Below are 23,728 nucleotides of genomic sequence, written 5' to 3' on the forward strand. Positions count from 1 at the left end.
CATACTCGCGCTTATAATAGGATCGGAACTCAAGTCGTTGGTGAGTTCTTCTTCAGAATCTATAGTGACGTTATATCCTAAAACTTGTACGGGTGTAACCACAGCTAACACTCTCGAAAATAGACTTAAAGTGTATTTACCAACGGTTTTAACAATTTCATTTCCAAATTTAGTTTCGTACAGATGATACAGCTTTTCGAGTTCTTTACTGTCAAGAGCTTCGATTTGTTTAACGGTGTATTCCTTTCCCAAGTACTTTCTAGAGTTTCCAGCTGCTACGACACCGCACAAACGATCTTTATGTTCTGCGTTGTGATCTTGTTCGTTTGTTAAAGTCAGTTTTAGGTCTTCCATTTAATTAGAAAGGAGTTTAATTTTGTTGTGGCTGTTGCAACTTTGTTACAAAGGCAAAGGTACTCGTAGGTGTAAAACGATAAATTAATCGATATGACGATAATAGCCAAAAACTGCAAATACTCGAATATTGCTATCATTTACTAACAGCAAAATATAATTTTGTTGACGTTTGTTGATTAACAAATTGTAACGCTTGTGTAGTTTGTTGAATAGGTTGCTACTAAGCTAGTTATTAATTGTTACTCACCTAGTTATTAATTGTTACCCACCTAGTTATTCATTGTTACCCACCTAGCTATTAATTGTTACTCACCTAGCTACTCAAGTAGCTCGTAACTAACTGGAGGTTCGGTGTATACGACCAATTTACTATATTTCACATCTCTCAAACGTCGTTTTATATAATCTCGTTCTTCAATGGGTACGACGTCATTTTCGTCTAACGCTTGATCAAACGATGTTTTATCTTTGCAGTAAAATAAAGCCAACCAGGCCGTGTTTTCTCTATAATCTTTTAAAACGCTGTTGTACTTTTGGGTCAGTAACCAACAGCTGTGATTTACGTGTCTTCCGCTAAACGCCATCTTGCTTAAAGCGCACGTCTTTTTACGATATTTAATCTCTTGATCCGAAGAGCAATCGTCCACGATAAACAGCGTGGCAACACCTTCGAATATTTTACTGTAAAAATCGATCGCTTCGTTGAGCGTCATCTTGTACAATTCCGGATCGCAGAGGTATACCTCGAGATCTGCTTGAATCCACTTTCTTTCGATGTACGTTTTGTTTTTAAATATGGTAGGGCAAATGATGACTATCGCTTCAAATGTATTTTTATAGTCTGACTCTAACAGATCCAAAATCCATTTGGTTTTACCCGAATTTGTTTTGCCGACGATTAAAGCGCAATGCGGTTGTGTCATTTTAACTTAACAGAGATTTAAAATTTCCGTCTTCCAAGTTCAATTGAGCATCCATGACCAAAAATACGTACATCGTGAGGTCACCTTGACTTTCGGCTTCTCTGTTAAATTGAATGTTGATGCCTCCTCCGTCTCCGAGTTTCCTACCGGATCCGTGAGCGGAATTGTCGTCGTTACTTCTAAAATCGAGCCACAGACCGTACTTGTTTTTTAGATAGTCTCCGAGGTCACAACCCGTCAAATTTAAGTCTTTAGCTACTCCGCGCCCGCTTTCGGTATCGCTGTCTCCAAAGAACTTGTTAATTTCGTACCAGTGTTGATATTGAAACATGCCTTGACTGTAGAGTTGATTGGGTTTACCTTCTACAGTCACCGATGTTTTGGTTAGTTTTGGATTATAAAATCGCTGCGGGTTTTTCTCAGTGGGATCTTTAAACAAAAACAAAATACCCTTGAGACTCCTGATGGGTTGATTGACGCTGACGTTCCAAAGCGTGTCCGATTTGTTGACGGATCTAACTTCTAGCGAGTGGATTTTATCAAACAGATATTGCATTAACCCCTTGTGTTTATTCCTGATGGTGATGGCTAGGTCTCTGTTGGTCACCACTTCGTATTCGAGAGACAAGTCTGAGATACTGTACATCGCCGCCGTATCTGAACTGTTGACTACTTTATCGTGATCGTTAAACTTTATCTCGTACGTCAGAGGTTGTTTTAAACCGCTGGGGTAAAAAGGGTGATGCGAAGTCAGTATGTCAATGTCTAGGGGAATACAATATCTGTTACCATAGGCATCCGCGATAGCCTGATCTTTACCGTTGTTGGCACCCGCGTTAGCATCTCCAGCCCCCGTTCTTAGTTTAGACACGTTTTCTTTTTCTATGCCCGAGTATGCCATGTTTCGAGTTGCCGAGCTGTTGATCCAATTGTCTTTAAAGTTGTGATACACGTCGGCGTTACGATAACTTATAATTTCGTGACCTTGAAGTCTGACGCTGATTTCACTGACTAAATTTCTGGCCAAATTGTTAAAAATGGTTCTATTGTTGTCGCCTGCACCTTCGAGTTCTAAATTAAAAGCTAGTTTACAAGTGTCGGGTACGATCACGTCGTCTACGCCCAATTGAGGAAACTTGACCCTCAGCGTTTGTCCCGCCGATATACTACTAGGATTGTGGGTAATGACCACCTCTTTTCTCTCACCCTTGATAGATCTGGGTATTTTTAATAGCCTGCTGGGATTGAGCTTTTTTCCGTACGCATTCATTTTATTTATACGAGTTTTAAATTTAAAGGTATCTGTAAGCCAAGAAACCCACCAAAAGCGTTCCTCCCGCGATAAACGCCAGTTCTTTTTCTATTTGTTGGTCGCTAGGCTCGTAAAAATCTTCGAGTTTGGGTTCGCGTTGCAGTCCTACGGGTAGTTCGGTAGATTGTCCACTCACCTCGTTGTAGTAACGCAACGCTCGGTCTACGTTGGAAAATGTTTCTTTAGAGGCATTTTGTTTTCTGATACGTTCGTTGAGAAAATCTAGATATTTCGTTCGTTCTCGTTGCCACTTATCTTTGGCGGCTGCGAGTTGTTCTGTCGCTAAATCGTGTCTCTTACGCTCTTCGCTGCCACCACTTAGACTTGAAAATAAATAGTTTGAACCCGAAAAAGCTAAGGCGTTTACGATCGCACCTCCAACCATCATTGCAAAAGCTGACGCCATATATTTAATGTATAAAGCCTTTTAAATTATTATTATAGTAAATGATGGATAAACTTCAAAAACTGTATTATAGCCCGAGCGGTTATTGGAAAGGTGAAAGCGCCGTCGACCATTTACACGATAAAACCAAATTCGATAAAAAGGTAATCAGAGATTGGCTTAAAAAACAAGCGATCTGGCAAATTTATCTACCAGGTCCCGCGTATGTACCCAGACCTACGAGTACATCGCAAGAGTTTGAAACACCAAACGATTTTCACCAAATGGATGTGCTATACCTACCCTGGGATAAAGTAAAACGCAAGACTTATAAATACGCTTTGACGGTTGTCGACGTTGCGAGTCGATACCACGAAGCAGAACCTTTGGTTTCTAAAACGGCAGATTCCACCCAGGATGCTATCGTCAAGATTTACGCGAGGTCGCCTTTGAGTTACCCTAAAACGTTGAGAGTAGATGCCGGTACCGAATTTAAAGGTGCATTTAAAAAATGGATGGCCTCAAAGAACGTCGAGATTATCGTCGGCGAACCCGGAAACCACCGATCGCAGGGTATCGTAGAAAGATTTAATCGAACGCTAGCCGAGAGACTGTTTGGTCATCAGTACGCTCAAGAAATGTTAAATCCCGAGAGTAGAAACACGCAATGGGTCGAGCGATTACCCGGCGTGATCAAAGCTATAAACGATGAAACGACGAGATTAATAGCTAAAGCACCGTCAGAGGCGGTTAAACTAGAACAGGTCCGGCAATCGCCGGCTAACCCCGTTAAAACAAAAGAGCAACAATTACCGCAAGATGCCATGGTAAGATATTTATATTACCCGGGCGAGCAAGAGGGTGGAACCTCGAGAAGAGCCACGGATCCCATTTGGAGCGTAGACATTTTTAACGTGGAAAAAAGAACGAGTCAATTTAAAATGATTAACGGTAAAAAAGTCACGACGGGCCCTACTCTTTATTACCTTCAAAACGGCCCAAAAAGGAGTTTTGTGAGACAAGAGCTTCAAGTCGTACCCGAGGACACGCAATTACCGCCTAATTAATATCTAGATTACGGTGACCATAAGCGAGTGTGTTTATTCCATCCGGTAAAATGTACCTCTTGGTATCCAACGGACTCAACGATAGTTTATTTTGAGATATGGTGTAAAGGATGTGATTTTCCGATCGAATGTGAGTCATCGTTTCTGTTTTAGATTTATTGTTAAAGATGCAGTCGTAGTAGTGCCGGTGTTTTAATTTTTTGTCAGTGACCGATTTTGTGACCCCCTTGGCTTTTTTAAGAGTGATGTTGTTGTCATCCGCTAAAATCGAGTACATCTTAGGTCTTACGCAAACGGCTTCTTGAATGACCTTACCTCCAAACTCGTCTTTAAATTTACCGATCACTTTCTTATTGGTTGGATTGTACAAAGGATGATCTGTTGGGTAATTTGAAAAGTCGTAGTGTTGCCCGTGAGATTGCATGTCTTTGTATATGTCATCCGTGTAAACGACAATCAACAGACTGTCCGTATCAGTATACATCAACCTGATTTGATCTCCGTACTTGTCTTTCAATCGATTGTAATAAAAATCGTACATCAGCGTCTTTGAGAGATCTAAGATGCTCACTCCGCAGTAGATTGGTTTGTTTAACACGGTTTTAGTCTTATATGTTTCGACAAACGACAGGTCACATTCTGGAAACGGCGTTGTTGTTTTATAGCTCGGTTTTTGAATTATTTTTTTGTATTTTTCTTGATCGCTCTCGTTATTGTCTCTCAGTAGGTAACCGTCTATTCGGTTTCTAACGTTTTCCATCGTCTTACCAAACACGCTGTTATTCATCAGTTTAAAAAAGTCTTTCTCAAAATCAGAGGACGCTTTGGTTCGGAGTTGCGTGTTTTTATCGATGTAAGATTTCATCCAAGGCGCTTGTTTAAATTTTAACACGCGATGTACCTTTTTTAGTTTCAAACCTAGATTGAGGTATGACTGCAACGTAACGTAGTGCAACACGTATTTTTGTTTTGGATTGAGGGTACACGTTAATTTTTGTACGTCGCTACTAGGTTCGGTATCTAATAAGTCATTTTGATAATCAGACATCCACTCTTGGGGTATGATGATGTTTTCTGGTGCTAGGGGAAAATCGTTATGCTTGGTGTGTAGATTGTTCGGGTAATCGAGGTCTACTTCAAAGCAATAACCGGTGTTGGACGTTTTCTTAAGCGTTAATATTCTTTCTTCGGTAAACGGTTTTGAGGGTGTCCATTTAAAATCGCTGTACGGTAGATATTGACTCATTGCCCAACCGTACAGATTGTTGGCATCCAGATAGGCGATATAACTCGAGGGTTTGTTTGAATCGTAGTCATCGAGATATTGATTATTGGCTTTGTGATGTCTCATTCCACCCACGCTCGATATGCCTCCTCGTTTTGCTTTTTCAAAAAATAAATGTTTGTCTACGTCTTGCAATAGTTCGAGTTTAACTTCTGAGTGTTTCAATAGAGCATCCCAGGATAATCCGGGTGCGGTGTAATAATTGGCTGGATCTAACCCGTAGTTTGTAATGCACGTTCTTCTAAAGTTTTCAAATACGCCTGCCAGTAATAACGTATCGGTGGTCACGTATAAATCGTGATATTCTCCTAGATTTTGTATATTAAACTCGTTCCACACGCGTTGAGCTCTGTCGTAGTCTTGTTGCGATATATGTTCGTCTTTTAGTCTGCTGTAAAACTTGCCGATGGGTGGTAGGCTGGTCTCTTGAAACTTATCAAACGAGTTCATATATTCGTAGGGATAAATTCCTTTTTGTAATAGCAAGTCAGAATGTTTAAAATGCTTTTTGAGTAGCTGAAACGACTCTTTTGGGCAAGCTTTCACTAATTTATCCAACGACGATGCCATAAAACTAAACGAGTCTAGAAATCGTAGATTTCCTATCGAGAACGAAATATACTTTTCTGAATTTTTAGCGATCACTTGTATTTCTGTTTGACTATCATATTCTGTCATTCCCTGCATGATTAAATGCGCGTCGTAATTTTGTAAATTGTGAAAAAAGACTGGTATCGGTGTACAACCGGGTTTAATTTGTAGTTTGAGGTTACAATAAGCGTGTGAGGCACCCCTATATTTACCAGTGACGTGACAGTGATCTCTCACCTTTCTAAATTTATTAATGTTCTTGTTACAGTCGAGACATTTAGACTCGGTAAATCCTTTTTTGTTTTTGCACTGATATTCTTTTATTTGTTTTATCGTCTTGGGTTCCCTGGGTTTCTGGCACTGACAGTTGCTCGAGTAATTGGTATAAATTGGTTTTTCGCAAATCCAACACGTGTTTGTTTTATCGTGATGATCTTTAGCTCGCTCGTTAAATTTCATGGATTGGGGTTTTTCAAATAGGCAATTAATATCGCTTTGTAATTGTAACAACGTCGTTATAAATCTAGTTGAAGCGTCTTTACCTCTATAAGTCTCTTGATATACATTTTTACCGTCGCATCGGACGACAACTAGCGAATAACCGCTAGCTTTGTGAACGTTAATCTTTTTTGTATTTGTCTCTTTATCTGTGGATGTTGTTGTTTGTAGTATAGATTCAAAGTCGGCATAAATGACAAATGGTGCTTTTTGTTTGTGCCTATAGTTTTTAAATTCTAATATCGGTACGTCTCTCTCTTCACTTGGTTGCCCGTCTATGTATTTTGGTTTACCCAGAGGAAATACAATCTTTGATGGATGTGTATCTATACCCTTACAATCGGTGATATGTTTGTCTAATTTGTTTTGATTGGTAAAATGACAAAGACATCTTCGACAAAAATATTTCTTACATTTATGTTTCGTAACGTCGTATATCAACCTCGTAAAATCTTTTATCCAACAATAGTGATGCTTGTCACCTTTAGAAATCAAAAGCAGATCGATCTCTTTCCCCTTGTAGTTTTTAGACACGTATAATGGATATATCTCACCCTCATAACCGTATACGTTTATCGATAAATTATTTTGTCTTTCTATCTTGGGTATCTGATCGACCGGTGTTGGAAAGTCAACGCCTTTAAAACTGAGTCCGTCGTCTTTGGTGTATACAACAGGTTCTTCTTTATGAATTTTATAATTATGATTATTTCTTATTTGATTTTTTACTTTATCCGTATACAACTCAAGAGCAGCTCTCAAACACCATCTCAAACACTCGTCGTCTTTGTTTTTGATGTTGATCATCGCCTTCTTAATTTTAAGATATTCGGGTAGGTCTATGTAGGAACTACCTCTCGCTGGATTATATCTGTTGATGTTGATGTATAACGCCATTATCTTTTTAAAACCCAACCCGATCCTTGATTCGTATACCTTTCATCCTTTTTGAATAGCTCTTCGATCTCTTCTTTTAAAGCCTGTTTTATTTGACTTTGATTTAAAACGGCTTTTTGCTTGCTATAATGAATAGCTTCGATCGTTTCGATCGTACCATCCGGTTTGGTTTTTTCGTATTTTATTTTGATTGTGAGCTCCATTTTTAAACCTCTCAGCTCTCTCAATTCAGACTTGATTTTATTGACTATTTGTTCCTTGTGCGAATCAAAAAACTTGATTAAATCATGGTTATAAAGTCTGGGGTTTAATTCCCAGTTTCTGTAGTAATTTCTAAACCTTCTCGTTTCTCTAAAATCTGACTCTGTAAAGTATTCGGGTTGTCTGTATGTTTTAATCGTTGAGATTAAATCTTTTTTCAAAACTCGTCCTTTATAACCCGTCGGTACGTATTCTAGATTGTGTTCGTCTACAATCTGTTTGAGCTCATGTAGTGTCTTTTTCCTCAAGTTTTTAAATTGACTTTCATAATGTTTTATCCCCTCGATGTAAACTTTACGAGTAAGAGAAACATTTTCATTGTGTGGTATACTATACCGCTGCACGTAATCACGCAGTGTGGCTTTGTTCCATTTAGAATATCCTTTGACGGTCGGTCTAAACATATTACCCTCCATTTATTATAGGAAATATAATATTTTTTCTTCATTTTTTTTTGAGGTTAGACTTTTAGATTTATAAATAATTAGACTCCCCTCATTCGTGCCTCAACACGTTTCAAGGTCGCGTTGTTTACGCCAAAATTTTATCGTGCCTCAACACGTTTCAAGGTCACGTGGTGGTGACTCCCACATTTTTCAAGGTCACGTGGTGGTGACATCACCTCATTTTAGCGATGACAGATTTTTTTATTTTTTTTTCTCTCTCTCCCGGCGTCAGGATTTTTTTTTTTTTTTCTCCCGGCGTCAGATATTTTTTTTTTTTTCTCTCTCTCCCGGCGTCAGATATTTTTTTTTTTTTTTTTTTTTTTTTTTTTTTCTCTCCCGGCGTCAGATATTTTTCTCTCTCTCTCTCCCGGCGTCAGATTTTTTTTTATTTTTTTTTTTTTCTTGAGATCGGGGGATTTCCCATTGGCCCTGTACTACCCACAGACCTATGACAAAGTCTGGTACCCAGACTTCTCATTAATGGCCCTGTACTACCCACAGACCTATGACAAAAGTCCAGCACCCCCGCCTCCCTTACTACTTCATCAATATGATAGTTACACCCCAGACTGGGACCTTAAGTGCTCAAAACTGAGCGGCACAACTTTTTTTAAGAATAACAAAAAACGGAACGGAGGTGTCCTCAACTACACCATGGAGGAATAAAACACACCTCCCTCATTGCAACAGCTGTTGTTGTGCATGCTGTCATGGCTGTGGCAAAAATTTCTATTGTAAATTTCGTTTCTAATTCGGAACTCTCCTGTCACGAACATTTCGGTACTAATATATCATTTGTATATCTTGATATAGGATGGTACCAGTAGGGTGGTTCAAAGTCCGTGAAATGTCACACGGAGTGGTGAAAATTAAGAGAGTTTTGCTTACCGATATGTAGGCCTACGTACAAATCACCAACACATGAGGGGCCGTCTGTCATCGTTGGTCGATGAGGGCGCGTTTCTCTAAACTACTGAAGTGCAAGGTGCACCACGTGGCATGCGCGATGGCGCACCCAAGGGGGGGGGGGGAATTATTATATTTTTTTTAGTCCCACGACTTGACCTTAGTGATATGCAGTGGCGTAGCCACCGGGGGCGTGGGGGGGGGGGCGACCGCCCCCCATGAAACCTTGTCGCCCCCCAGTCACCCCCCCCCCCCCCCCCACTGAGATTTTGAGTTTCTAAAACAATTATCATTGATCTAAATCTAAATAGTCGCGAATGATCCACATGATGACCACTGAGAAACGACCCTTCGACCGGCGACCGCGGACCAGTAAGCTGACAACCGGCGTGACATAGCGCATAATGATAATCTAAAATGCGTATTAACACCCACTGCACTGCTCGCTCACACCACGGAACACGTATTATAGATAGGTATGTCCCCCCCCCCCACTTTTGAGAAGCGATTGACGCCCCTACATGACGCCCCCCCCCCCCCCCCCCCCCCACCCCATGAAATGTTCCAAAAAAATTCTGCGGCCAAAATTTTTGGGCAACATTGTTTGAAAAAAAGATAACTCCCGACAATTGAAAGAAAACCTTAAACTCGTCACGGCCGGCCTCGTCGACAAACTTCTCACCAAAAGAAACCAAACGATGCTTGCACTCTGCTGCTCAAGTTGTATCTTTTGCACACCAAAACTCTTCTGGTCGTAACTGCGATCCCCCAAAGCTAAAGTTGCGTCGAAAGACAATACCCCATCGCAGAGGCAAAGCCGTCCAGAGCCAGAACACGCCCCTCAAAGGGTTGGTGCTGTTAAACTACAGCGTACTATCAGAATGTTTTTCATCACCAGTGTATAGTGTTTCTCCTCACCTGGCTAGGCTGCGTTTTCTTGTTGCCGTTGTCCAATCATATGCCGCGCCTCTACAAAATGATGATTACGATCATTTTGCCTGCATGAACCCACTAACGGATTTGGCGGGATCGCAAACGGACGAGAAAGACTGTAAGGAGGTTATCCACAAAATCAAATGCTTCAAATGCTAGTAGTTGTGTTTAGTTGTTATTTGTAAAGGAATGAAAGAAAACAAATTTCACTGTCACCATTCCCGGAGAGCGCTGATAATGATGCAAAAACGTCGGGCGAGTCATTGAACCGTCAGTCTCGATCGCTGATAAGCGCTGATGCTGGCTACGTACCGCGTCACGTGTATGGGGCTGTTGAGTGATACAACTTTTAATTTTCAGGTGTGGAGACATTTCATATTTGACCTCTGGTGACCTTTGAGAGGTCAATGACCTTTACATACACTATTTATAACAATTGTTCTTGAAAACACCACTTTCCTATGACCAAAGTCTATGTCATAGGTCTTCGAAGGCCATGAAAATAAAGATCAGATGTGAAAGCACAAAAAAATTACCTTTAGTGACCTTCCAGAGGTCAATGACCTTTGTATATATATTTATGATTATTATGATTTACTCTTTAAACCCCAACTTTTTCAAGACCAAGTCTAAATGTTAGGTGTTCATGCTATGATTTTTTTTCCAAATGTGAAGGGCATTTCATATCTGAACTCTGGTGACCTTCAAGAGGTCAATAAACTATGTATGCCCTATTTATAGATATTGATAAGATTTATTATTCAAAACCCAACTATTTCATGACCCAAGTTGGCTCTTTGTGACATGAAAAGAGTTTCCAGATGTGGAGACATCATTATTATCTGACTTTTGGTACCCTTTGATAGGTCAATGACCTTATTTTTCGCTATTATTCACATTTATTCGTCAAAACGTCTTTTGTCGTGGCCCAAGCCTAAATGTTGCAAAAGAAAGGTATTGCACCTATTATTTATACAGTCAAAAAATTGGGGGTGACATAATTATCTGACCTTCATTTCCCTTTTTCAATTGGCAGACGCAACATGTTGCGACGGGACAGAAGGCTGTTGGACTTTTCTTACAATGTAATATGTACAAATGGCTAACAACAGTCACTCTTATTTAATTATTACACTCTGTAGTATCTAGGTGGACTTTGGTCACCACATTTTTAACCTTTTTACCAAGCCCACTGGTCTCTGTTAGAGTGTGATTCTTGTTCAATTTACCTCTTGTATTCTGTTGCGCCCCTCTCTGCCCTTCAAAATTGAAATGGAGATCAGAGGTCATAACAAAATTGTCCTTGGGGTCTGAATTCATGACATGCTGTAGAATAACACTTAAAATGCACTTGTTTTGAACTATTTAGACTTGGGTCATAAAAAAGTGGCATTTGGAGTGTTAAATATGATAAATAGCGGAAAATAGGGTATGCAAAGTTTATTGACATCTTAAAGGTCACCAGGGGACAGATTTGAGTGTTCACACATCTGAACATTCTGTTCATGTCACGAAGAGCCAACTTTTAGACTTAGGTCATACACATGTGGGGTTTCGTATAGTAAATCTTATAAATATCTATAAATAGGGCATACAAAGTTCGTTGACCTCTTGAAGGTCACCAGAGGTCAGATATGGAATGCACTTCATATGAAAATGCTTTTCATAGCATGAACACTTAACTTTTAGAGTTGGGTCTTGAAAAAGTTAGGGTTTAAAGTGTAAATCTTATAAATAACTATATATAGGTCACTGACCTCTGAAAGGTCACTGGAAGTCAAGTTTGACTTTTTTCCACATCTGATTATTATTTCCATGGCCTGAAGACCTATGACATAGGGTCATAGGAAAGTGGTGATTTCAGGAACAATTATAGGTTTTCCCGGCGAATTTCCTAATTTTTCTAATCAGTTTCATTATCAGCCATTCAATTTCGAGTGAGCTTTGCACATGTGGTCCAATTCGGGTTTCTTTTTCACTTGGGGTTCATTCAATTTCATTTTTAGGCAGCCAAGATTGTGCTGTGAATGTTCGTTTTCGTTTTCGGACAGCCTATTTCGTTTTGGTGCATTTAAGACTTGACTTGTAGCAGTCTGAAATTAAGTCTTTGTAACCTTTTGACGGTTGACGCATTCAAATTAGCGAACATCTGTGCGCTTATAACGTATAACCATGCTTTTCGTTTCTTATTCGTTTATGGGCAATCGCTTTCATCGTTTGGTCATTTAAATTAGTAAGATTTTTTAATCGATATTGATGACTGTAAAATTTACAATGTTACAAATCAACTGATATGAGGGAAACAAGATGCAACGAAATTCTTTTTCACTGTTGATCTTGTCTATATACTTGTTTAAACGTTTGATCAATGGGTTTTTTTTACGTTGACGATTTCCTGACGTGCAAGACATCGGGACACGTATGTTTGGCAATGGTTGTACCGTCGGGAACACTTCTATTGCGTTATTTCCTAAACGTTTGCTTGCGAATGTCTGACCGAACACTTACCGTATTCACAGGGCCCATGCAAAGTTTACAATGCAAACCTTGGAAATACATCTTTGTGACACATTTAACCTTATTTGCAAGTTTTATTTTCCATTTTGAGGGGTGTTTTTAGTGCCTTTTCCGTTTTTATGCTAATGCAAAGTTTCATATCCATTAGAAAACCTGTGATGGCATTCCGAGCATGATTAATGTTACACGGTTATTTCAGCACAAAAAAAGTTGCTAGAATTTTGGATATTTTGCTGTCATAATTTTTTTTTTGTGATTATATTAATCACGAAATTGAATGAACATCGTGATACTTTTAATATGAATGCATCTTTGATAGGGACGGGTGAAGCTAAAAGGCGATAGAATGCTCGGATATTGAAATGGAATGATTCTTTTTGATTGTCGAATGCCGATCGCGATCTGCGTGATCTTTCAATTTCAGTCTAAATCGAATGAGCCAGGCGTTAAATTGAATGAAAACTTGGTGAAATTGGCCGGGAAAACCTATATTATAAATAGTGTATGTAAAGGCCATTGGCCTCTCAAAGGTCACCAGAGGTCAAATATGAAATGTTTCCAAATCTGAAAATTTTCTTCATGGCATGAAGAACCAATATGCAAAGTTTCATGCTTTTGTCACATTAAAGTGCACAATTGTATAACATGTATGTTTACAACCGTCGGGCAAGCCATCGAACTAATTAAGAAATTAAAGAAAAAGTTAAACCGCTGATACGAAATGGCCAAGAGGCTAGTGCGTGTGGGCCCGCTGGTCAAATTGTGGTGTCATTAGAGGGCGCACTATTCATCGTCCACTATCGATCACCGTGGAGCGTCTTGGGCCAAGACTACCACCGGACCAGCCTCCTGGGCCGGTAGCTGGTCCGGTACGAAAGGGCTTTTTGCTAGTAGGCGAGCTTACCGGGGGCCCTTTTCAACCCAGGGCTGAATGGTCACCGGCCCTTAAAGGCCATGTATATTTAATATAGGTTTTCCCGGCCACTTTCACCAAGTTTTCATTCAATTTAACGCCTGGCTCATTCGATTCAGATTGAAATTGAAAGATCACGCAGATCGGCATTCGCCAATCAAAAAGAATCATTCATTTTGTCACACATCTTTAAGACTTCACACGTGTCCGTATTCCTTAGCGTATTAAAATCATATTTGATGTCTTCAATCCGTAGATACCTTTCTTTCTTTATTAAAGGGGATGTGCAATGAATTTTTCTCAGGATTTTTATTTTGTGCTTACTGCCATGTACTGACACATCATAGAATCACCAAAGACCGTACAGCCAAATATCCAAAATTCTAGCAACTTTTTTGTGCTGAAATAGCCATGTCAAGCCCCTGTCACACTTTCGCGTATCCTAATTCCTTATGAGTTCCTTATCAAAATTTTTCAATACGCAGCCGTACGCTCAAAACGTCGAAATTTTTTGAATACTTTGACTTATGTGCGACGCACATCTAGCGTACAAGTAACGAATTCAGCGCATCAATCCGGTTCGTAAGTGTGACGTCATCTCAACTTACTGTACATGGTGTAGCATGGCACCAATGGAACCGGAAGTTAACGCAACTTGAGTGTTTATCCAATGGGCGCTCGTAATCAGTGGTGCGTGCGCGTGTATGACGAAGTCACTTACGAACCGGATTGAGTATGAGATGCGTATGAGTTGCGTATGCAGTGCACAACATTATTTTTCGGGCTGCGAATAGGTCAGTATGCAGTGCACATGCTGAGCGTATTCCGGACGCACCCGACTTATGCCGACCGCACGCCTGACGCAATACGTCGGCATTCGCTACGAGCTCGTTCAGCGTGCGCTGCAAGTACGCTATGTATACGTCCAATTATAGGCGGCTCATATGCTGACGGGGTGCGTGCTGGGAGGTCAGCGTATTACCGCGTATGAACCGCTAAATCCCCCACGAACACATAGCGTACTCGTACCGTGCTCGACAGATGCGGGACCGATGCGCTGCGTATTTATAACTTATGACCTGCGTAACAGCGTACGCAACGTAGTTGTGTGCATGCCCAAAACTATCCGGCGTACTGGGCCGTACCATGCGTATGCCTGCGACCTGCGTACATAAAACTTACACAAAACGATAGAGATGCATATGAGGTGCGTATTGTGCGTACGACTGCGTATGAAAAAAATGTCAATGCGCAACTCATAAGGAATTGGGATACGCAGAAGTGTGACAGGGCCCTCACATTAATCATGCCTGGAATGCCATCATAGGTTTTCTAATGAATAGGCCCTATGAAACTTTGCATAAGCATAAAAACAGAGAAGGCACAAACACCCCTCAAAACGGAAAATAAAACTTGCAAATAAGGTTAAATGTGACACAAAGATGTATTTTTCAAGGTTTGCATTGAAAACTTACTTTGCATAATATGGGCCCTTTGAATACGGTAAGCGTTCGGTCAGACATACGCAAGAAAACATTTAAGAAATAACGCAAGAGAAGTATTCCTGATGGTACAACCATTGCCAAACATATTTTTGTCCCGATTTCTTGCACGTCAAGAAATTGTCAACGTAAAGATGCCCCTTGCTCAAACAAGTAGAAAAGATCAACAGTGAAAAAGAAATTATCTTAGTCCCTTTCAGTTAATTATTTCGTTACATCTTGTTTCCCTCATATCAGTTAATTTGTTACATTGTAAATTTTACAGTCAACTAGTTTTTTTTGGGGGGGGGGGAATGAACCTCGGAGGAAAATGGGAAAATATATCGATTAAAAAAGGTTACTAATTTAAATGACCAAACGATGAAAGCGATTGCCCATAAACGAATAAGAAACGAAAAGCATGGTTATACGTTATAAGCGCACAGATGTTTGCTAATTTGAATGCATCAACCGTCAAAAGGTTGCCAAGACTTAATTTAAGACTGCTACAAGTTAAGTCTTGAATGCGCCAAAACGAAATAGGCTGCCCGAAAATAAAAACGAACATTCAGAGCAAAATCTTGGCTGCCTAAAAATGAAATTGAATGAACCCAAAATGAAAAAGAAACCCCAATTTGACCACATGTGCAAAACTCACGTGAAATTGAATGGCTGATAATGAAACCGATTAGAAAAATTAGGAAATTCGCCGGGAAAACCTATATTAATGACGTCACGATGAGTGAACTGTTACGTGAAGCGCAGTGAGCCAAAAGTAATATACATGTGTACATGTGTGCATTTAGTACGCAGGCATGTCACTCACAAAGTGACGTCACGGTAGATCTACAAACCCATAACATTTATAAAACGAAACCTGTTTTATACCTATTTCTTTATATCAGAGAATCGACGTTAAATACAGGCCTACGCGTCAGGCGTTGTAAGTTGGGAAAATCACTCAGCCATAATTGTCATTATGAATAGTTTATAGATTACACGCAAAGACGAATACAAAAATTAGCCTTCTTTTAGTCATTTGTCAGTGTCCCCGTTATTAATGTAAAAATTATGAACATTGAAATTACTGATGACTGTTTGAATAACGGCAATAACGTACCGGTACATGTTTTGTTTTCTGAGCTGTCAGGTATATTTTGACGTGACAAGTTGCTGACTTGGCGTTCTTCGATAAATAAAGAAATGACTGACGTCCACTAATGGGTAAATTGAAATGATCGACTGTGCAGGAACTTGCAATAACGTTATGTTCATTAACAATCCGGCAACCAGTCTTGATCCCCTAATAATACGCATTCATAAAGACCTAGTTTACCCATTCCTATTGTTCGAGAGCCCGTCTCGTGGCCGGTCTTAAACGGATGATTTAAGACATGGCTGGCTGGTCTTAAACACTTTTCAAGTGTCACATATGAAATTTGGACTCCCATGAAATCCAGTGCCTTTTATGTTTCATTGGTTGAACGTTCACATTATTCACGTAGGCATGAGCAATACTACCAGTGAATCATTTCATATATAGTCCGAAATCCACAATACACCAGCCCAGCTGGTTTTGCGCGATCGCGCACGCCAATCTCCTTAGGCCTATAAGGTGTTGTAGAGGGACATTCCATATTATAGTCCGAGAGGTGGTTCATATAACATGAAGTAAAATTGTTGAAAAAAAATGGCTGGCAACGTCTGGTTTTTGACTTATTTTGATTTTTGGACCGAAAAAATTTGGGGGGATTTAGACCGAAAAGGTATTAGGTTTTCCGACCAATTTCCAGAAATGTTCATTCGCTTCTGAAAATCGGCCATTCGTTTTCGTCTGAATTTGAATGCCCGTCTTTAATTCCATTTCAAAATCGTTTTCATTGCCCGTGCATTCAGTTTTGAGAAACAGACGGCCAATTACGTTAACTGTGCATTCATTTACGCAAGCATACCTTTTCTATAAATTGATTGCAGGTACAGCTATAATTTGATTGACGGTTAATGAAAAAAGAAACCCCTAATTGTATCTGGTGCCGATGGCATTAAACTAAAAGTGAAATAGAATGGCGAATGTTTGAAAATTAAAGCGAACAAGAAGTTTTGTAAACGAATCTGGATAAACATAAACGAAAGGTGCTGCTCAATCACTTAACTGATTGAACTGAAATGGAATCGAATGCTCTGGTATACAGCGAAAATGAAACACGTGTTCAGAGCGATTCTGAAATTCAGTCGAAAATGAATGATCGATTTTCAGAAGTGAATGAACATAGAATGTGCTGATAATTACCCCCCGGCTTCGCCATGGGTAATTATCACCCATCCAGACTCCAACCGGTCCTAAACAGAGTTTTTAATACATCCCAAACATTACTCCAATTATTAGATTTAATGTCCTTCGAGCGAACAGGAAGACTCGGGCTTTTAAGCGATCTACTCTCGTATGATGATGAGTCAGTCTTCATCACAGTAACCTAGGTAATGCGCTCAAAACGCTATTCCTACGACAAACACTAGATGGACATGGATAATCAGAATATCCTATTACCTTGTGCCAGCACGGAGCAGCTTTCAGATTTGATTTATTGGTAATTAAGGCCTAACATAGTGTCTTGTGTCATCAGTTCGAGGCGGTAGGAGCCTTAAGGCTTTAGGTCTAAAGCGACACAATCTACCGACTGACTGAAATGAGTGGTTGGGAATGTATGTAAAATTGCTGTATTTTACGAGTCAATCGATTGACTTAGGCGCAATTTTCAAAGAGAGGCGTATCCTCCGCAATGTAATTTTACGTATCAAGTAGGAATGCAAATGATTTGAAACACAGAATGGAGAACATTATCACCTCGAATGCAACAGCAGCAAACGGGGTGGTTACTGAGGATCATCCCGACGTTGGAATCACTCTTCGCCTCATCGCTAAAATGTTGGTGTTCCTCCTTGGAGTTCCCGGTAACTGCCTGATTCTTCGAGTCTACTGGACCAAGACTCGTAAGACCAGCACCGATATTCTGATCAGAGCCCTGGCCTGGGCTGACCTGACCGTCTGCTTCTTGACCATCCCGCGGATTATCGTCATGTTGGCATGTGAAAATTTGAATTCCTTTGTGTGTTTCATTGCAGAGGCTGTTCTCGTTGCACTTTCTAACGCAGCTATAGCCTCGTCATTCAGTATCACTGCGGTGATTGCGGTAGAACGCTATGACTGCGTATGCCGTCCGCAAAAACGGATTTTCAACCCTGCACGGTCTAAGATAGCAGTTTTGGTCGCAGTGTTGTTTGCAGTCGCCATTCATGCAGGACAAGTCGCCTTTGTTATCTGCTTTAGAGTGTCATGCTCCATACCCCCTTCTTTACAGGCACACTGGTACATAGACGTGATTGTAAAACCAGTTATATTTGTGATTGCGTTAGTGACAATATGTGCAAGTTACGGGAAAGTTTACGCCACTATCCGTAAACACGTCAAGGTAGAGCCCGCCCAGGTGCCAACTACACGAGACGAACGCAGACAGAGTGATCGGAGAGTCGAACGTCACGTAAACTGCTCGACACGACCGACACCACCTCTGCAGATCAATGAGTTGCCGACACGTGAATATGTCGACGAGGCCGTGACGAGGTTTGTAAATCAACCAAATACAAGTTCGACAACTCATACAACGTCTCAGCAAAAGAAACCCAACGGTGCATGCACTGCTGCTCAAGTCGTATCTTTTGCACACCAGGACACTTCTGGCCCTAGCCAACCCAATGTGATCCCCGTACCTAAAGCTATAGCTGCGTCGAATGACAATACCCCATCTCATGGGCAGAGCCATCCAGAGCAACGACACGCCCCTCTCAGGGTCGGTGCTGCCAAACTACAGCGTAAGACAACCAGAATGCTTTTTATTACCAGCGTGGTGTTTCTCCTGACCTGGCTGCCCTACCTGATTTTCATTATTAAACAATACTTGTCCCTGGATGGTTCATTCGACAAGTTCGATGAAATAATTGCGGAACTTTCAATCACTCTTTTGATCAACTGTGTAGTTAACCCGCTGATATATGGAATCGCAAACAGGCGATTCAGGAAAGACTGCAAAGAGGTGATCCGCAAAATAAAATGCTTCAAACGCAGATAGACTGTAGATTACTTTTATAGAAGAACGACAAGCACTAGGTAAACAGAATCACTGCTCTCGGACAAACATAACAATATGTAGAAATCTGTAAAATAAAAAACGCCATGACGACTATGCATATTCCTCGTTTTCATGACGTCTTAATGAATAATAATTTATGCATGACCTGTAGTGCAAAGGTGTGCTAAGGTCACAATTATTAGGTATAATAATTAAAGCCCATAACATTTTAGACTTGAGGACAAGTCGCTAGAAAGTCGACCCTTTTAGGGTTACGTAAAGAATCAGTTTAGGGCAAATGTGACTGCAGTGTGATGCTAATGGACATGTCTCTCTTCACTTTCTAGTGAGTGAGGCATAGTCCAATAACCATTGCTCCTCTTCTTATTTCTCGTTTTTATTGTGGGATGATCTGTTGAAACAAGCACTTTATAGCCATCCTCATTGATTCCAAATACAACTGAGATTTAAATCTTATGAATCAAGACTGAAACATTATTTTTACCGTCAGATTTTTGTATTTTGAATATGGGGAACAATTCAACTCTTTTTCCCTAGAAATATTGGTAATTTTTTTTCTATTTTCTTTTTCAATTTTTCCTTTATTCGTGGAGGCGGGAAAACGTTTTTTTTTTTCATTATATTTATTAATGGATATTCATCAATTTGTAGACCGTTAAATTGGTATTAGTGGTGGACAGCTGAATTTTGTGATCTCTTTATTAAAATAGACATGACTTGGGAATAGAGTATGCAAATTACGTGAAATGTTCTCAGTTACTACTCCATAACATGTTCTTTATCCCAATTATATATTTTATGAAATGGAGCGTGCCATTTTTTTTATCATACGGTCACTTTCTTTTTGACTCGCCATGTATTCATCTTTTCATCTGTGATAAACACAAATTGAGCTACTGCCATGGTCACACAAAAATAGAGTCTAATTGCCTGCCTCGTCTCCTTCCTAAATGTCAATTGCATTTGCATGAGTCGAGAAGAATTGTGTTCCATTATAGCTATATGCTGTTTACGGCCATCACAATAAACTATTAATACATTGGCAATATGTCGTACTTGTTATATCACTAAAATATTCAAGTAAATTGCCGAGCAAAGTAGCCGATGCGGGCGATACGATGGCACGGTACAAAACACAGAGAGGCGTGCGCACTGAGCCATGAATCCTAAAGGTAGCAGACCACTAAATAAACTTCCATAGACCCCAATGGTAAAATGCTCACAACTCTCCAAGGTGTTCGAGACACACATCAAATTAAAGCTTATTCCATCATCTTTCATTTTCTTTTCAATTTCTGGGGGTCAACTGATGACTTTTAAGAGAAATTTCCATCTGAAGATGATCACCCCTGAAAATAGTCCTGAAGCCCATCGCCATTTTGAAAAACGATGCCTACACTCCATTGCAAAATAGAGCGCTTTTAGGGTCCAAATTACATCCAAATTACATAGAACTGCAAGCTCCCAGTCCTGTGCACGGCTCCCACCCATATTTTTTACAAACCCTCAAGTTCATGGCCCACAGCATGCTCAAATACTGAAGATTTTGCAAATCGTGATTTGGCCGGCGTAGGCAATTTCGGACCGATTTACTGGTCTGCACCCTACAAGTACATCTCGCCCACCACATTCAGTTTGTGACAGCGCCCTTCTATTGTGTCGGCCATATTCTCAAATAGGCTAATGACAATGATGACGGCGGGCAGATGAACAGAATATAGATCAGGAAAATATGGTTCATCGATCTTCTATAGTATATGTAATAGTATTGACATTAAACAAAAAGTGGCATACATTTCAGCCTTAGCCAGGCCTTCTTCAGAGGTAAGTGACAGAGGAACAAGAAACAAACATGAAGGGGACACACAAACATGCAGGGTTGGAAGGAGAATCACAAAGAAGGAGGGGGGCAGACCAATCCATATCTGGCTACCATCTCTCAAATTTTTGGTCTACATGTACAAATCTATATTCCATGACTGAAATTGTAAAAAATCAATCAATATTTTCTTGCTCCAAATTTTTTTCGAATCAGGTTTACAAGGAGGTCCAATGTAAAATTAAAGTTGCATTTAAATATCTGTTAGTGGTCATTGCTGAAACCAAGGGTTGGCTGTGGAGTTTAGGGTCCGAGTTTCTATAACAGATGAAACATCCACCTTTAACTTTTTACTTTTGTCAAGTTTCAACATGTTCAAGTTTTGCAAAAACTAGTACAAATTGTCGTACTCCTAAGTTAGAGTTTCTTCATCAGATTTACTTTATAGTAGTTAAAAAAAAAAAAATTAATTTTTTTTTTACAAAAGTGGCAAAAATATATGGAGTTCATCAAATAAGGTTTTCCCCTTCTTGAAATTAGATTGTTTCCATTTGTTTAAATTAATTGTGACAATAACAAATTCTGTTGCCATGTTGTAATTTATGGCATGAAGCAAACACGAAGAGCACTCGCATGACACAATTATAAAGCAGGTACAAGTGATTCCTAACTTTCAATCACTTCCTTCACATCCCCATGAACATCAACATCTCAAGGGCAGACTGTTCAGCTGTAATTAGTGTCTTGTTGTTTATTTAGATTATTATCCGCGGTCTCGGTCTCGGTCTCGGTCTCGGACCATTTCGGTCTCGGTCTCGGTCTCGGTCCGCCTTGAAGGGGCTGGTCTCGGTCTCGGCCTCGGTCTCGCAACTTCAGGTCACGGTCTTGGTCTCGGTCTCGGACTATCCGGTCTCGACTACAACACTGTTATATAGATAACACACAAAAACAAATACCGAGAAAAAATGTGTTCCCTGGTCATCGGCCTATTGTTTTCTTTTAGGTTAAGTCGCTGGATTGGACAGGAAAGCCTAAAAAGAAAGAATACATATCTAGAACTCTGATTACGTCGTTCACCGCAGAGGGATGGGAATGACGTACGGTCAATCGTGTGTCACACTTGAGCATATACATCGGGGCATTCAGTTCAGTTTTATTTACATATTTCCAGTCTGCGCAGGATTATTGAAATATACAAGAAATAACAATATATAAGAAAATATACAATTGCCAGCACATACATGGAGGCATATTCTCGAAGCCGAAGCTTGTATAGAGATGTCTTTAAATAATAAATGATTAGAAAAATACTGAGTTAAATGATGAGACATACAAATCAGACGGACAAAACAGACAAACAGATATACAGAATGACAAAATAAACTGATTACATGGACATGACATTAAACACATGCGTAGTATGGTAAGAAACAATATACATATTGCTAACGACATGAAACAACTATAAATATAACAAACAACAATGAGAAAAGGAAGTTCAAAGCATAGAAAAAGAAGGAAGAAAATGCCATAAGCTAAGTTACAAAGAGGAAGATGAGGCCGTTGTTGTAGGAGGACTTTAATCCGCCCACGGACGATTGAGTCGTTATAGCTCCGTCAATAGGGTCCCAGTTATTAATATAAAATTGAATGATGCTCACCGGTAAATTTGAAAATGGGAATTTCTGATGAAAGTTTGAAGAATTGGTGGGCAATAACGGACCGGTACTTATTTTTTTTCCTGAACTTTCAAGCTGATTTTGATGTGACAATTGCTGACGTTGCATTTTGTGATAAATAAAGAAATAAATGAAGTCCGTAATAATGTGAACATTTTAATACCTGATTGGTACAGGACCTTGCAGGAGCGTTGTATTCATTACAAATCCGTCAACCGGCCATTATTCCCTAATAAAATGCACTAAAAAACTTAGTCTTTGATTTCCTTTAAACGAGCAGTGCGACTCGGGCTTATTAAGCAATATAGTCTCGTCCGGTGACCAGTCAGTTTTCATTACAGTTATATGGCGTGCATTTTGACATTTGATCCAAGAATCGAGATATCTCTAGGAATCAAGATATCTCTGTTTCGGACACACAAAGTTAACATATTTTAATCCCTGTAATAGAGATATTATCTATTATCAATAGAGATATGTCGATTGCTAATATCCTTTTTGAAACACAAACCACAGGGAGTTCAGCTCCCGTTGTTAACAAATTTTACCAAAAAAACCTAAAACAACTGTATTTTTCTGTTGTGCTTCCCGGGAAAGTTTTTTTGTGGAGTCCGGGGTTTTTTTTATCTACGGATACAACATAGTTTACACTCCAGCGTTATATTTATGTCGAATTCCCGATGAGCATATATGCGCTGGAGTTACTCAAGCTATCTCTAACTAACGTTATATATTAGTTTTGTATGAGTAAAACAGTGAATTTTGTTCTCAATATAGGCTTGAAACAGAGCCAGTACCTACCTCAAAAAGCACTCTTTCAAGAATGATTGTATAAATGAAATTATATGAACAGCTACAAAAATTAGCTTCGGGGAAGAAATTACATGCGAAAACACGCTCAGTACGGTATTCACTGTTTCAAAAAAATACTTTCAACGCATCAACTACTACTAATACTAACGGCGAAATCGATGTGTTCGTGAAATGCCCACACGACATTATACAACCACGTGCTATCATTGCGGACGTCGCTTGCCCAACAGTTATTAGCATGTAAAAAGTTTAGCGTACGTGAACGTAGTAATTGCCCTTAGACATCAGTTCAAGCGCTCATTTTGACAGCGCGGTGTAAACGTTTTTGTTCAATTCAAGATTTCAATGGGTGGGGGGGGGGTGTGCACCCAGGGGGAACAAACATCCGCTGGGGGCACGTGGCATGCCCCCCCCCCCCCCGTAGTTACGCCACTGATGTCAACGCAGATTCTGATGTCACCAAAGGGCTTCGGTGCGACAGGGATGGGGCTCACCCA

General features: G+C 39.9%; 2 protein-coding genes across 2 annotated transcripts in view; one reads left to right on the forward strand and one right to left on the reverse strand.

Moving 5' to 3' along the window:
• LOC119719912 (probable L-cysteine desulfhydrase, chloroplastic) overlaps positions 1–8,974 on the reverse strand; it is a 32,254-nt gene extending 23,280 nt beyond the window's left edge. The window contains exon 1 of the mRNA XM_038189383.1: positions 8,911–8,974. The gene's annotated coding sequence lies outside the window, so the exon portion shown is untranslated. The remainder of the gene's footprint in view (positions 1–8,910) is intronic.
• An 8,626-nt stretch (positions 8,975–17,600) lies between these two features.
• LOC119720372 (cholecystokinin receptor-like) lies at positions 17,601–18,899 on the forward strand. The gene has a single exon (XM_038190028.1). The coding sequence runs from the start codon at positions 17,601–17,603 to the stop codon at positions 18,897–18,899; it is 1,299 nt and encodes a 432-aa protein (XP_038045956.1).
• The last annotated feature ends 4,829 nt before the right edge of the window (positions 18,900–23,728 follow it).

Source organism: Patiria miniata, unplaced genomic scaffold (genome assembly GCF_015706575.1).
Source record: "Patiria miniata isolate m_02_andy unplaced genomic scaffold, ASM1570657v1 HiC_scaffold_9, whole genome shotgun sequence".
Classification (NCBI taxonomy): Eukaryota; Metazoa; Echinodermata; class Asteroidea; order Valvatida; family Asterinidae; genus Patiria; species Patiria miniata.

Coding starts and splice junctions, on each gene's coding strand:
- LOC119720372 (XM_038190028.1), top strand. CDS start 17,601: ATGGAGAACATTATCACCTCGAATGCAACAGCAGCAAACGGGGTGGTT.